Genomic DNA, 16,473 nt, shown 5'->3' on the forward strand with positions numbered 1-16,473 from the left:
CACAGCATCATGTTCATGGACAGTTTTGTGCACATGGCCTCCTTTTCATTTTCCATTGACAAGCTTGAGTGTCACACTCTTGATAAATTCCAGAGTACACTGGAAGTGCTGACTGCAAAATCTGTGTGTTTTTTTGTGTTTGCTGTTTATATTCCAGCTAGCGTGCCACTGCCTGATGAAAGGAATGATACATTGGAGCTGGAAAACCAGAAACGTCTCCTTAGAACTCTGGAAACAATCACAAACAGGCTGAATAGAACTCTCAATAAGGAACCTATGTATTCTTTTCAGTTTGCATCTGAACTCATTGTAGCTGACACCAACTCACTGGAGACTGAGAAGGCCTTTCTCTTCTGCAGGCCTGGCTCTGTGCTGAGAGGGAGAATGTGTGGTAAGCCAGATGACTTGTCTATTATGTGTATTTAAAATCCTTTCACAAAACAAGGGTTTAGAGGATGTTTGCAGAGGGTTGTGATTTGACACAGTCCAGTGCTTGTGGTCTCCCATAACAATAAACTGCAAAAATGCATTGCACAGTCTGACTTCCAGAGGATGTTTACGTTCCTAACCAAGGCCTGTGGAAAAGGGATGCTTTGTACACAGGATTCCACTCCCAGGGGGAAATCAGGCATATCCATGCTTGGCCATACAGAGGAAAAAGTGCTTAGTATGCAGTCTTTTAACCATGTTAGTCCTGTGAGTGGTGTGTTGTTAAGATGGGGAATTGGATTCCATTTCTTATGTGTAGTTAAATCTTTGCAGTGTTCCAGAGAGATACCCTATCTGCTGAGGAACAGTCACATTTCATAAAAACGTGGTTTGACTAAATGGGAACTCTAGGGGAAAGAGATATATGTATGATTTTTCACTCTGAGGCAAACTTAAGTTTTCCAACATTACATTACAGTCAATTGCCCTTTGGGTACCTATTACTCCCTGGAGCATCTTACTTGTGAAAGCTGCTGGACTGGATCCTATCAAGATGAGGAAGGGCAGATGGAATGCAAAAGTTGTCCATCTGGTAGCTATACTGAGTATCTACACTCTAGAAGCATCTCCGAGTGCAAAGGTAAGAACTTTGGTATTATTCATAAAGCCACTTCTGAATTCTTGGTGACATCCTTTTGGACCCCATGGTGGAAGGAAGTACTGGAATGAACCTAGCCTGTGAAATGAGGAGCGATCCTAATTGCACCTTAATGTATACGCATAGGGAAATATCTAAGTTTTCATCACTGCTCTAGTATACTCTAGCAGGATGCCCACACAGAGGTTTTGAAAAGAGTCGGCTTTTGATGCTTTGTTTAATTTCTGTCTTTCATTTCTGTATTTCATTTCTGTAACTGCATTTTTCAGACACTAATACACTTTAAATAATTCCATTGTCATCCTTGCCAGTCGCTCTCCATCCCACCCCACAGTGCTTAGGCATTGAACAGCACACAACAACTATGTGTTCATGACTTCTGAAAAGGAAATAGCTAGTTTGATTTAAATTTTATTGTCCTTATTGCCATTAGTTTTGTTGATTAAAGTGAGTAACTGAGTTGCAATAAATCATCTGTGAGGCTGATTGGAGAGAATTCACTGTTTAATAATTCACAGTTGCACCATCAGCACCTTACCACAACTGTCTTTTTTTTTTGTTCTTTGTACCCATGAAGTCCTTCAGAGTAGAGTATGCTCCAGAAATAAAATTCCTTGTGAGGTGCATTGTGATTGCAACATTGTTTTCAGAGATCAGGAGCCATGTTTCCTGTTGGATATTGTTTCATCTTTCTGAACTCTTTTGCCTTATAGCTCAGTGCAAACAGGGAACATATTCACCTAATGGTCTTGAGACATGTGAAACATGTCCACTTGGAACATATCAGCCATCATTTGGATCCAGGAATTGCATCTCTTGTCCAGAAAATACATCAACAGTAAAAAGAGGTGCAGTAGATGTCTCAGCTTGTGGAGGTTTGTAAAAAAAAGGGTAACAATTTTTTTTAACTAAATATTAAAAGTGTTCAAATTGTTGTTCAAACATCAGCTAATGTAATCCAATTCATCTGCCTGAGACTGAATTCCTCTTCTGGTTAAGCCTAGATGAAGGAACATTTTCCAGCAAAATGATAAGTCATTTCCTGTTACCAATTACCCTCCTTCTGATTCTTATATAATGAGGAATAAATTGAGATATGTGATGGGAACCTAAATAAAAATAGTATCTTTTTCCTTAAGAAGAGAAAGGGAATTGTCACTATTATTTCTTCCTTTGTTTCTATACAAAAGTTCTGAATTTTAACACAGTTTTCTCACATAATTTGTTCAAAGAAATTCTCCTCAATTGTCTTTGGCTAACTTTGCCAGAAAAATTCCTAGGGAAATAGTCTGTAAAGATTCATGATCCAAAAAAGTCCTTACTCCTTGAAGGGGAAAAAAACTGAAAAAAACCAAACAACAACTAAAATGAACAAACAAACAAACAAACAAAAAAAAAAAAAAAAAAAAAAAGACCAAATAGCAAAAATCAAAAAAAGGTGTGAAAGATAGAAGGGAAGTTACCTTTAAAAGATGCTCCCAGAACAACAAAAAGTAGTAAAATGAAATACTTTCCATTTATTTCCATAATCGTTTGAGAACATGGCATCTCACAGAAGATTTTAAATTGACATTTCCTAGAGTTGTGAATTCCTGGCAGGTTTCATCCTGTTCCTTTTAAGTCTTAGAAGAGATTATGACAGGAGAAGAGAAAGTGATAGAAAGAGGTGGAGGGAAGTAAGGTGGATGTGCAAGAGATCAGGTCACTCAAAAAGGTTTTCTTCCTCTTGCAGTACCATGTCTTGCAGGCGAGTTCTCTCGTACAGGTTTGACACCTTGCTACCCTTGTCCCAGAGATTACTATCAACCAGACCCAGGAAAGTCCTATTGCTTGGCTTGTCCCTTTTATGGAACAACAACTGTTATTGGTGCCAGATCCATCACAGATTGTTCAAGTAAGCCAAATTATCTCTGCTGGATAAAGTGAGTAAGGGGAACATCTAAAGGATAGCCAGAAGTAGTCTTAACAGAAAACATTCCACATACTCTCTGGACAAATGTAGGACTTCAATTTCAAGCAGTGAAGTTCTCATCTGGTTCTGCCTACTGGTGTTGCCTCTGTTTTTAAGACTAACTCTGATACATGCAAAGGCTCAATAAACAGAGTATACAAATGCAGTGTGTGTGTACGTTGCCTATGTGTATTATACACATACGCTATAGGAAGAAATATAAATAAGTGTACATTAATATGCATATGCATGCAGATATCTGTTTATAAAAACAGATTAAAATATTTTTATGTGTACAGACATGTATATGTTTCAGAAATGTATGTACTTACAAATACATATTTTTGTAATGGATACTGTAAGGTTTGCTTTTTATTCTCACAAATTCACTTATTTCAGCATATCTTTAGGCACATTACTAACACACAGACTAGGGACCTTGCTACGCAGTGTTAACAGTGCTTTCATATCTTTACTCTTTAGGTTTTGGCTCTACTTTTTCAGCAGCTGAGGAAAGTGTAATGATGGTACCGGCCTTCCCAGAAAATATCAGCAAGCAGTACAAAGTCAGCAGTCAGGTAAGGACAAATGTTATTTTCCAGTGTTATCTCAAATGAAAGACAAAGCACTTCATGCAGCAGTAAAAAAGTAAGACCTTTTTAACTGTAATTCTTTTGCTGACTTTATTTCCTGAAGAGATGAAAGCTATGGTTAAGAGGGGAGTACTCAAACTCTCATTGTAATCATAGAAGCACTTTCATTGAACAGAGGAAGTGGCATCAGCTGTTGACAATCTTAAATTCTGGTTTTAAAGCCTTCACCTGATGTATGAAATACTTACTACATTTGTAAAAGAAAAGTAAACTACAGGGAAGAGGTTCAGACAAAGTATCTAGAAAAGGTATATTGACTGCGTTCAGTCTTCTGAGGTCTTCCATATGTTGAGTTCCAGAAAATGCTACCAGATGTCTAAGTCTCAGATGTAGAATCTTGAGTTTACATATTGTAACACAGATACACTTGAGAGGAGGCAAGCAGAACTCCCTTCTGTTGTGATTAACCTCTCTGAAATACAGGCAAGTCCTCATGTGAAGCTAGTCTAATGACAATGTTTGCTGGAGATGCCTCCTTATGCCCACCCCCTCACCCCCAGTCTGTAATTCTTGTCAAGTCTGCTTTGATTGAATTGGAATTTGGGATATTGTGTAAACAGGAGCAAAGCTGACTCATGAGAAATTTGGCGTGGACCATTACATAACACAGGGACAGGTGTGTGGGGGTGTGTGTATGTATTGATATCATATGGGTTTAGTTGACCATTTACTCAAGGGCTTTGATGAATTCAGGTTTCCAAGAATAGGAGAAATAATGCTACGTGGTGAAGTTTCCTGCCGGGTCACCTGATGGCCAGTAGCAGGAAGTGATTAGCTGATGCAGAGGGATGCAAAGTGGAGAGTTTATATATAAATAAAGCTTAATAGTAACTGTGAATCATAGTTCAGACACTTTTGAGGAGATTTTGTTAAGTAAAATGTAATTTTAAAATAATATTCAGATTTGTGGTATTTTTCAGTAGGAAAATATCACAAATGGTTAGCATGCTGAGAAGACAGGAGGAACTAGAAGCTAGTGCTGGTGGCTTTTTTATCCCATCTTTCCAAAGTGGCTAGTGGAATATACAGTTTAAAACTAAAGTATTGTGTGCCAGTTTTGCTGTAAGTGTATAATTTGTGCCTCTGGCAGGTCTTTCATGAATGTTTTCTGGAACCGTGCCATAATAATGGGACATGCAAGCAGTTGGGAAGTGGATATATTTGCATATGCCCACTTGGATATACAGGTAAAAAACTGGGAAGCAGGTGAAGTAGCTTGTACTTCATGATGCCCTTAAAATGAGGAAGTATAAAGGAGCAAAGCATTTCAGTATAACAATATAACTAATTAGAATATTCATCACATATTTAGAATATATAAGAAGATAGATACTTCTTCATGTCCTTGCTGAATTATGTTGCGTTTTGCAGAAAAGGTTTTGAATGGTATTTCTTTTAATGAAATTTGTGGATGTGAAAATCCTATCACTTGGAAATATTTATGATTAACAAAAGCTAGAAATTTGCAGTCTTGACAACTAATTCCACCTGTATGGAGCCCGTACTTGTCTTTCTGTCGAATTATGCTCTTTTCTGACCCAGAGGTGGAGCAACTGAGAATTTTAAAAACTTTTATTCCATTTTCAGTGTCATGTGAAGGGTGAGACAGTATAAGATGTTACAGTTCATGCCATCACAACCAGAAGCCAACTATATCCTAATTACAATCCATTATAAGTGTTTCTTGGCCTATCAGCTTTTGCCACACAATGCTGTTAGTGCCTTAAAGCCAATCATCTAAAATCACCCCTCGTGGGTCCTAATACAATGCACTTTTCATAGTTCTATTTCTCTAAAATATCTATTCTTATTTGCAAGGCCATCATTTAAAACCTGTTTCTAGTTCCATTTCTCTCTCAACAATGTCCGTCTTGTTCCGTGGCATTTCTAAGTCAGCATTTTTTATCTCAATGTTTGCATACAGATACATACTATGTGAGCCTTCTATCAGGCTTTGAGAATTCTCTACAAATCCATTTTCCGCAGTCTTCAGTGTTAGCTACCCAGTTGCTTCAAATGAAAGAGATGTCTTAAAATTCAGCTGTTAAGAAAAATTTACTTTGATTGCCACTCTCTGAAGCTGATCAGTCTGTTGCCCAATGTGCATCACACCTTTCTAACATTTGTCTCAGGTCTATGTTAAAGCACAGTCTAATGAAAAGATAATAAACCTGAATGTCTGCCACGTAGGCAATTAATCATGTTTTCCTACATTAGGTAGTCATGACATCCATTTTTCTGAACAATTTAAATTTTGTTTTCCTATTCTCAGTCCTTTATTTTGCATTCTAGGCTTGAAATGTGAAACACAGGTTGATGAGTGTAAATCATCTCCGTGTCAAAACAATGGAATATGCAAAGATGGCATTGGGACCTTTGTTTGCCACTGTCAACCAGGCTATTCAGGTAATTTGTTTCACTTCACTGCTTTTTTTCAGACAGACTTGGTTTCCGTGCCAAGTAAGTAACACAAAGCACAAGTGCTGTGTAATTCTGTATCCAGTTATAACAGGAAAACGATATGATCTACAGGTTAGAGTAAGGTATGTGAATAGGTTTTGAAATAAAAGGACAAGCATCCGAGGACAGGATGTGGGACTGTGTGTGTCTGTGTGTGTGCATGAATCCTTCCTTCTCTTTTGTGACATTTCTGGTCTGAAGAAAGGAATAAGGTGTAGGGAATTAGTAAATACTAACAGGAAAAGTGCTTCTGAGACTGACTGCCCAACTAGACACAGCATTTATGCAGTTGCTTTACTGCAGCTGTGTGAATAAGTGAGTGGGCTTTTGCTTATGTCTTTTTCTCAGTGTTTTTAACTGTCACCTACATGCACATTGAAGGTGCTGAAATCTGCAGGGAAAATAACACACTTGAATAGCCGGCCAAAACAACACCTGGTTTCTAACTATGGAAATAAACTACTAAGGAGATAATTTTGTGTGATCAAAAAAGCTTTGTGTTTTTCATTAGAAATGGTCTCCCTCATTGTTCACGTTTATGACTGTACTGTTATCAACTGCAGCATTAGCTAGATGGGTTTTCAAACATTATAAAGATACACAATGGACTTTGCATCTTGATCCCAACATCTAAATAACAGAGATAATCTCTGTAGCTGTTGCAGCAGTGCAGTCAGTCATGTAATTTTGTCACCCGCCCTCAGTAACCTTTTGTCACACTCACAGTACGGTGTTGTTCTGTTGTCCACATTCAGTCCCTGTAGCAAACAGTCTGTGACCATGTCTCGATCATGCCTTGCAATCTTTGCTGTTCAAAGGTCTCTTGTGCGAGGAAGACGTAAATGAATGTAGCTCCAGCCCGTGTTTGAATGGAGCCCACTGTGTTGATGGCAAGAATGGTTACCATTGCACGTGTGCTAAAGGGTTCACAGGTACACTTTGTTCCCTTCAAGTCAGCCTTTACTCTTTCTGACGAAAAAATGTGTCTTCCTACCCTACCCAAAGTATTTCCATCTCAATGCTGTATAGCAATACATATTATATATATATATATATGTTGATATGAATGTAAGTTATGGATATTCTTTAGGCCCATCTAATCTTTCAGACTCTCTGTAGTATTAACATGACTTCAGAAGGATTTACTAAGTGCTAGAACTTCAATTACTAATTTTGCCATGAACTTGCTGTGTGATGTTAAGGAACAAATAGCAGCATTCTGATGGGTTCAAATCGTTATTTTTCATTTCATTTTAAAATAAAAAATATTTTAACAGTAGATAAAATGGTCTATATTAAAACTACTCCCCAATCCTATACTCTACATTCACAGATTTCTGTAACAAATACACGTAACTGTTGATTATCATGTTGCCAAAGAGTTCCACTATAAAATCACATGCAGTGTCAGTGTTGTGACATAGAGCCTCTTTCACATCATAAATCACATGTGTTTCTGTCTTTCACGCCTCTCCTTAGAGTTAGAGTTTCAGCCAAAGGTCTTCTATAGTAGCTTTTCATTAGTTGCTCATTCCTCAGGTGATGTCCTGGTTCACACCAAATTAGTCATTCAATGGCTATCTTGCTACATATTATTTCTGTAGCTGTTAAGATGGTTCCCATAATTCTTCTGTGTTAACCTCTGTTAATGGACAAAATACCAAACCTGCATGGCTACTCTGATGTTTGCTTTTTCTCAGAAGATCACCAACATCCTATAAAAAACAGAGATGGGTTAACAATTTTCTTCCTTAGGTTAATTCAATCTAGAGCTGTTACTTTGTTTTTTTTTTTATCCTCAGGTGATCTTTGTGAAAGGGAGATGAACGAATGCCTTTCAAACCCGTGTCTTAATAGGGCTGTTTGTGAAGATCGAGTTGGAAGTTTCTCCTGCAAATGTCTCCCAGGTTTTACTGGTGTCTTGTGTGAAAGAAACATTGATGAGTGTCTCAGCAGACCCTGTAGGAATGGAGCTACATGCAGAGATGGTATCAACAGCTTCAGGTGAAAAACAGATGATTGATATAATATAATGTCAAAAGTCAAACATGTTGAGGTGCCTCAGCCTTCTTAGGTTTCAGTAAGCATATTTTGGCAGCCTGATCCAAAATAAGTGGTCCTTTTCACTAAAGGAAATCTTAAAAGACAAGAAAATATATCCTTGACTTGACTCAAAAAATTCCAAGGAAAGCAGCAAAGAAAATATGCAGAGTTTGAATTGTAAGCATGGTAGGACTGCATGGTTTTAGTATTGATCTTCCAAAAGATGTCCATTTTCCCAGACTTCAGGGGCTTATCTTGCTTTCCACTGGAATAATACATGATGACCAGTTATGTACCTGGTAATACTATATTTCTGTAGCTTGGAAAGACAGGGATGGCTATACATATTGACCCTACAGAAGTTAAGATACAAACCCCAGTGGAAAATTCCAGCTATTTAATTTTATCATTTAGGGTATCTGAACTCAGAAGCTACAAATGCCAGTAGAAGTGTCATATCCTAGATCACCGTATAGGTAGATGGGCCAGCTGTTAACATCTGTGTTTAGTAAGTCTTTCCCTCCCAAAAGCTGCAGAAGTTTTGGTGCCTTTCAAGCACCTTGGTTTTCCAAGTATCAGAGGGTTTGCTATCTTTTTACTGGCTTTGTTTTTCCTATATGTAAAGGTAACTGTCCAAAAAGTTGAATACCTCTGATCCTTAATTCTGTGTATGTAAGAGGTATGTTTTACTCATGAAAGTGCAACGGTTATGTCTCACAATTTCGTATTAAAAAAATGCAGGCTGTTTAAATATTGTATTGTCCATGTCTAGAAGTGATATTATGCAGCTAATAGAATACAAGCATGCTTAAGAGGAATGACCAACATAAAACTTCATTTATTCTGTCGTATATTATCTGTTGGGTTTTTTTAATATTATTATATACCATTCTCATTGGCAGATCTGGCCTCATAGCCAGAATTCTTTGTTATGACAACTGTCATCCTTGAAGTGTGCTTCTCTTCCTCTGTAGGTGTCTGTGTGTGACAGGGTACACAGGACTGAACTGTGAAGTGAACATCAATGACTGTGACTCCAGTCCTTGCTTAAACCAAGCCACCTGTGTGGATGCCTTGAACTCGTACGTTTGTAAATGTCCCCCTGGCTTTACAGGCAGCAGGTGTGAAACAGGTACACAGGACTAAGTGAAAGAAAAAAGTGGCTTGACTAAGACTCCATGCAAGATTTGCACTGGCTGGGCTGATTTCATACAGCTTCCCCAGCAAGTAGCTAGGGTGGTGGGACTCTGAGAGGATGAGAGAAGCCTCTGTGACTGCAGCATTAATTAGTGTAATCGCAGAAAAGTAACAGCATGTGTCTGTGTCGTTTCTCTTTTCTAAGGCATGGTTCTATCTTTTTAATACCCAGTAGGTCTATTGAATTTAATTTGTATTTGCTCTGTGTATCTGAGTAGATCTTTCTGTTGATCTTTCTTGTATTTAGTGTAGGCCTTTGCATCACAGGGTCAGAAATTAGTAATGGGTAGTCTTAGCTTCAGAAGTCCTAAAGGTATCAAGTTCCCTACATGCAAAAGGGTATCAAGCTTGCTATGGATAGATGGCATGAGTCACACCCATAGTGCAACTTCCAGGGGGATCCTGGAGATATTTGAACCACAAGGCTCAAATCCCTCTCCACAGAAATTATAAACTAGCTGGTGAATCTTTAGACAGAGGCCATGTTGATTTCACAAGGACAGTAGAAAACATGCAGGACATTTATACCTACCATCCTATGTCAGAGTTTAACACCCACCTTTCAGGAGAGCTCCCCTTGATAACATTACATGTGGCATCCTTGTAAAGCATGTCACTGTGCACTGAACAGCAGCACAGAAGTTCTGTCCCATACCAGGGCAGTGTATTTCAGTAAGTCCGGAGCAGGAAAAATCTTGGGTTGTTTGGGGGTTTTTCTTTGTAACTTGATTAAATGGAACCAGCTGATTATACCTCTTTATGTTGTTGGATGGTAGACAGATATGTTATTTCAGAGGACAGAGAAGAAAGGTTTATGCTCATTGCTAGATAATCTTTTCCAGATATTTGTCTTGAAACACTGTATTCTAGCCTTGGAACGCCCTGTATGCTGGCTGATGTTAGGCTGTCTAAAGTTCTTTCTGCCTCAGTTCAATTTAGTGAATAATTTTTGTAGATGGGCTGCAGTTTATTACATTTGCTTAGATTTCATTGAATTCTCTCTCCATGTTTGTGTGAATATTGTTCTGAAAACTGTTTGTCTTTGTTGCAGAACAGTCCTCTGGTTTCAATCTTGATTTTGAAGTCTCTGGTATCTATGGATACGTCATGCTTGATGGTGTTTTACCATCTCTTGGTGACATCACCTGTACATTCTGGATGAAATCCACTGACACCACAAACTATGGGACTCCCATTTCTTATGCAGTAGAAAATGGAAGTGATAATGCATTTCTTCTGACTGATTACAATGGGTAAATCACAGTTTTGCTTTTCTATATCTTACAAACATCTTAGATTGATAAGGGAAGTGTAAAACAGAAGTTTGAATATGAGCTTTGCCTACTTTAGGGTAGAAAAATCTGCATCCAAACTCCCTTCACAGAGTTGTCTCTTTGTTTTGTTTTTCTCCTTGCTTTGTTTCCATCACTTTTTGCTGTATAAAAGAGTAATGGCAAGAGGACGGTGAATTTGGACAGCATGATTTTTTTTTTTCTGGACTACATTCATGTCTTTTTTAAATGGCTCATTGAGACAATGAGTGGAACAAATGGAGCTCAGCACTCAGAGTACTTCTGGCATGATTCTGAAAGGAGAGTATGAGTTGCCCTTTTACAACAGCCGAGTACGACTTGTGGTGTGACTCCAAACTCAACAGGAAAATTTAAGAATCCACTATGCAGCCATGACTTGAGCCTCAATATTTTGTTACAAAAGCATGTTACTTATTTCACCATGCTTTGATAATAACCAACTTCCAAGTCCTCTGGGAGGCAGATATCATCTATGCTGATGTTTCAAGAGAGATTTCTCATATGATACAGTCACAGTTACCTTGTTAGTAAAATAACATTTCTTTGAGTCATGGGAGACAGATGATGCTTTTAAAGTAGCTGCATGCCGCTGAGTATGCCTGTGTCTTCTCCCCATGCAGCTGGGTTCTTTATGTGAATGGAAAAGAGAAGATAACAGACTGTCCTTCAGTGAACGATGGTAACTGGCATCACATTGCAGTAACATGGACATGCACAGATGGGGCGTGGAAGGTGTACATTGATGGAAAACTCTCTGATGGAGGCAGCGGGCTCTCTGTTGGATCAAAAATCCCTGGTATGCTTTATTTATATTACACCACATCTGTTGCCTTCATTCTGTTTCTATTGAAGAATATGCAAGAAAATGTGTAGGTATTTTTAGTATATATTCACATTTTCAGCATTTCTGAAAAGCTCATGTTTGCTGTCCTTTTTTGTGAGGACAGTACCCCTCGCTCAGCATCACTGAAGACAAAATGCATGTTTCTAGGCTGTATTTGTGGGTAACTTGTTTTATGAACAGCACAGTTTAGTTCACAAAGGAACCTGTGCAGAGCTGGCTCTGGAATAGCTTTGTGAGAGTGTCTCACTCAATAAAATAAAGTTGACCTGGCATTTCCCTCACATATGTGTTTTCAGGGTTGATTGACTTAGCCTTTTGCTATTCTTTTCAGTCATATATTTGAAGCTATATTTGTATTTTTTCCTTACAAGGTGAGGTTTGCTATTTCACCATTTCCTGTGATTAGTCATCTATAGAGTAATATCAGAGAGCACAAAAAGGTGTATCTTCAGCATTGAAGAGCTATGAAAAGCCTGGTAGTATTTGGCTGCAAAGAGGTTTTGTTTTGATACTGTTTGCATACTACCCCCATCCAAATTTACCCAGAATTTCAAAAGAATATTTTATTAAAATAAAAAATAAAATATTGAAGCATTTTAGTCCAGGATCCTTATGTTTGCCCCTGTCTTTCCCACTTAAATTGGAGTTCTCTCCAGGGATAAGACCTAAGGAAGTCTGCGTCTCCATTACTTTTTGACCTTATCCACATACCCTATGATGTAGAAAATGCATGTTCACATATTGCTGGTCAAGGAGAATAAATTTAACTTTCATGCCATGTCTCAGAGCATTGACTACCTTCAGTGTGCTTCTGAAGGTATGGAATCACGTTGGACCTGTATGACTTTGTAAGCTTTTGTTTAAAGCAGGAAGTGTAAGTTAGTATTGTAAAATGCGCCCCACCTGCTCAAAAGTGCATTTTACATTGCTGTGTGTTATGCTTCAAATATGACTCACAAGTGATCTCTTTCAGCTAGTATTGTTCCTGAGGCAGCCATAGGTGGTTTCTGCTCCCATGTGTATTTGACAGTCACTTTCAAGTTGCTATGTTGACCTACCTCAGTCTAACATAAGGCTTCCCAGAGGTTTTACTGAGACAGTTTGTTGAAGGTGGCTGTCTTCGCTGCAAAATCCTAGTAACATAGGGCAGCAAAAATTCTGTTTTGTTTAGTTCTTAATCTTCTTATGGGATCCCTGCTGTAAGGCTTTTTTTCCTACCCCTCTTCAAATTCTGAGTTTAGGTGGTGGTGCACTTGTGCTGGGTCAAGAGCAAGATCAAAAAGGAGAAGGATTCAACCCAGCTGAATCTTTTGTGGGCTCCATCAGCCAGCTCAACATTTGGGACCGTGTACTTTCTCCACAGCAGGTAAGTCCTTATTGCAGTGTTTGAGCAGGGGGCACTGAACACAGCATGACCATTTAAGAAGGCATTCTAGGTTAGCATATTGGGTAGACCCTTACTCCCACAGAAATCAGTGGGGACCAGATGGAGCTCTGGGTATTATTAGGGTAATAAGCCAGTAATTAGTTAGTAAAGTAGCTTTAAGCAAAACTAAGACTGGTAAAATCAACACTGAGTCACCTTTTATTTTGATTGAGCCTTTCTGTGGCTTCAAAACAGGAAGGTAATCATGCATAAAAATTAACAGTAGTGCTAGAAGAGAGAGAAATCCAATGAAACAAGCCAAGTGTTTGTTTTACAGACTATGTACAGTTTCCTCATTCTATCGTTAAAACTTCAGAGGGGAGACATCAGAATTTCTGTCAATACATTAGACACTGAAAAATCTGAACTATATAGTTTCAGGAAAAGTCTGAAAGGGCAGGATAACAGAATATTGAATACCTAATCAGATACCTAAAATAAAAGCTTGGCAACACCAAACTTCCACTGAGTTAAAAATTAATAAATATTGGAAGATCTCTGCAAGGACAGTGATCCATCAACTTTTCTGGGAGACAAGCTTCAGTGCTCAGTTATCCTCAGAGTGGAATTTGTTTCTCTATGCCTAGTTGGGACCTCCCAGTTCTATTTATGACTATTGATTCTGTCTTCCACCATGCACTGCTGTACAAGCCTGGCTCCATGTACCTGAGAATCTCTCCATACACATGGGGAGGCTGAGAGGTGTCCCCAAAGCTGTTTCTGCTCTAGGCTGAAACTCTCATCTCAGGGCAAATGTTCACTCCATCCCTGAACTTGCTCCAACTTGTCAATGTCTTTCTTGCTGTGAATAACCCAAAGTGGAATGCAGTGCTCCAGATGTGATCTACTAAGCACTGAGAAGGAATAATCACTTCCTTGGTTTTCTGATGGTGACCCTATTCACACAGCCAAAGATGCTGTTGGTCCTCACTATTTGTACTATGCACAGCTGGCAATTACTCAGCTCACTGCCTGCCAGAGTCTCTAAGTTCTTTTCCACAGAGCTGCTCCTGCTCTTGGCTTTCCTCACCTTTTTTGTTCAGAAGTTTCTTCCATGCTGAATTTTGAAGTATGGGTTGGCCCTTTACTCCAGCCTGTAAAGGTGCCTATAGATGCAATTCTGTCCTTGAGCACACTGACTGGTAATATTATCTGCAAACCTGATGACAGTACTCCATCACCACTTCCCGCTCATTTGTATTTAAGTCCTGAAGGTCAGAAGTATTACACTGCTGATAACACTTGAACAACAAAGACAAATGTCTAAAGTTAGAGGCATTTCTTTGGGGAGGAATCTTTGGTTTAGAAAGTTTTGCTCTTCTGATTTTTCTTAAAGTTGTATCACTAATTGGTGGTTTATAGCTGTTTGCTATCCATGATCCAAATAAGAAATAATAACATGAACAGAAAAAAAGTAAAGCAGAATCTTTGCTTCCAGCATCCAGATGTCTCCTCTGTTTATTTCTCTGGTTTTTTACTGTTTTGTCTCTCTGATGGGTTTAAAACTACCCAACCGTCTGCTACTGTTCTTGGCTTTTAGGGTCACCAACTGTTGCATTGCCAAGTCAGATCTTCAAGTTCTTGTTTCCTAGCAGTTTTGAAGCTGATAATGCATACATAAGATTTTACAGGGCACACTGGTGAAGAGTTTTAACTGCAACTTTCTGAAACTTTCTCAGTAGTTGCCCCTCTTTAATGACAGCTCCGATTGAATTACCACTTGCTTCAGATGCAGTAGAGTTAGGACAAGGAAGAAAATCCTGCCACTCATTTATAGTATCCATATGACTCATCTGAAAAGACAGTTGTGACCCCAGATGGGAAGCTGAGCCAAGTAAGCTTCCGATACAAATTTTGCCTCATTTGCTTCAGAGCCTGGAATAGTAAAGTGCTATTGTAATCTTAATATAATCTTAATGTAATGTTATCATTAGGTTTGTTCTGGCCAGCTGGAACTATTCATTAAGTCTTACCTTTCTATTCTCAGCCATAAAGGAAAGCAGAGCGTCAGAATATGTTGCCTAGTGAATAAAGGAAGGTGGAATCTAGTCTTTAAGATTTTTCATTGCATGCTTTAGTTGCTTATCCACTTGCACAATAATTTGATACAGGTAAATTATCACTCTGGCAGTTTTGTTGTCGATTTCACAGCAACAGAAATATGAGTATAGGGAATTGTCCTTTCTGGCCCTTCATTCTCCATCATATGGCTTGAAAGGGCTGGTTCCCAAACTTGTTTCCCCCACACTGGAACTTTTTTCATGCAGCTTCCTTGCAATATGTTTGCAGCCTTTGGCCTTAGCAGTTTCCATTGACATAGATTGCTGAAATGAGAACTTTGAAATGGCCTCAGAACAAAAAGAGAACATTGGTTTCTTCTCCAGCTATAGTGATTCTAGAAAAGTCCAGTCTACCTCAATGAGTTCAGAGTAGGAACAATATGAGAACAAATCACTCTGAAGTTCATGATGTACCTTTCCTTCTTACAAGAATAGACACCATAGAACATTATTCTTGCTAGTTGACTTCATCCACTGGAAACTTGATAGAAGGCAATCACTTTCTGAGAAAACTTCTCCATCAGAGACATATTGACCAGATCTTCTCTCAAGATACTAATCTGCTGCTGATCTAATAGTGTGTTCCTTTGTTCCTCCTGTATTTATATACTGGGCCTATGTAGCTGGCCTATATAGTTCCTGTTTCTATGCAGTTTTGTCCCTGTACCACTTTGATAGGGCCTTGCCTACAGTGTTTTAGAGGGTCTAGTTAATTCAGTTTACAGAATTTGTGTTCTGGAAACTAATTGCCTTATTAAGCTCCTCCTTTTAGTGTTTCTGTCCCTTATATGTGGTGTAGTGCTAGCAGTTTTCAGAGCACTGATCTTGAACATGAAGTTCCTTTTGGCTCCTTTTTGACATTTTCTGCAAAGTGTTCTTTGTAGGTTGCATCCTCATTACTGTCTTTTTCTGTGCTGTAGATATGTTTTTCTTTTACACTAACAAATGCAATTGTGTCTCAAGAACTGTGTTCAATACCTTGTTTGTACGTCAAGTAGTCCTTCAGGTAGTGACTCAGCACAAACTGTCCATAGCTACATGGCTTATAAGAACAGAATAATAAGTACTTCAGCCAGGAACCTCTTATGCTAGAAATGATGAGCATTACTCCCTCAAGGATCTATTCTAGTGTTGCATGCACGTATGAAGGGAATATTTAAAAAAAAAAATCTTTCCCTACACTGTCCTTAAACATCACCTAACCAACTGTTTTAAATCCATAGGTAGAATCTCTGGCTACATCCTGTCCAGAAGAACTGCAAAAAGGAAATGTTCTGGCCTGGCCAGATTTCCTGCCAGGAGTTGTTGGAAGAGTGAAGATAGATTACAAGAGTATATTTTGTGCTGGTTAGAACTTTATTTCCTAGAATCGATTTTTTTCTGAACAAAAATATAAGACTCTTTTATGGGGTCAACTAGCTAGCTTGCAGCCTTTGCTC

At 38.6% G+C, this 16,473-nt stretch overlaps 1 protein-coding gene across 1 annotated transcript in view; it reads left to right on the forward strand.

Moving 5' to 3' along the window:
• SVEP1 (sushi, von Willebrand factor type A, EGF and pentraxin domain containing 1) overlaps positions 1–16,473 on the forward strand; it is a gene marked incomplete at its 5' end in the record, with an annotated part of 121,224 nt that overhangs the window by 63,058 nt on the left and 41,693 nt on the right. The window contains 14 exons of the mRNA XM_083883392.1: positions 158–391; positions 908–1,069; positions 1,801–1,962; positions 2,820–2,981; positions 3,522–3,616; positions 4,782–4,878; positions 5,984–6,097; positions 6,970–7,083; positions 7,954–8,155; positions 9,169–9,326; positions 10,443–10,644; positions 11,325–11,500; positions 12,790–12,914; positions 16,258–16,381. Of these exons, the coding sequence (XP_083739518.1) occupies positions 158–391; positions 908–1,069; positions 1,801–1,962; positions 2,820–2,981; positions 3,522–3,616; positions 4,782–4,878; positions 5,984–6,097; positions 6,970–7,083; positions 7,954–8,155; positions 9,169–9,326; positions 10,443–10,644; positions 11,325–11,500; positions 12,790–12,914; positions 16,258–16,381 (2,127 nt within the window). The remainder of the gene's footprint in view (positions 1–157; positions 392–907; positions 1,070–1,800; positions 1,963–2,819; positions 2,982–3,521; positions 3,617–4,781; positions 4,879–5,983; positions 6,098–6,969; positions 7,084–7,953; positions 8,156–9,168; positions 9,327–10,442; positions 10,645–11,324; positions 11,501–12,789; positions 12,915–16,257; positions 16,382–16,473) is intronic.

The sequence above is a fragment of the Zosterops lateralis genome, assembly GCF_965231275.1.
Source record: "Zosterops lateralis genome assembly, chromosome: Z".
Taxonomy (NCBI): domain Eukaryota; kingdom Metazoa; phylum Chordata; class Aves; order Passeriformes; family Zosteropidae; genus Zosterops; species Zosterops lateralis.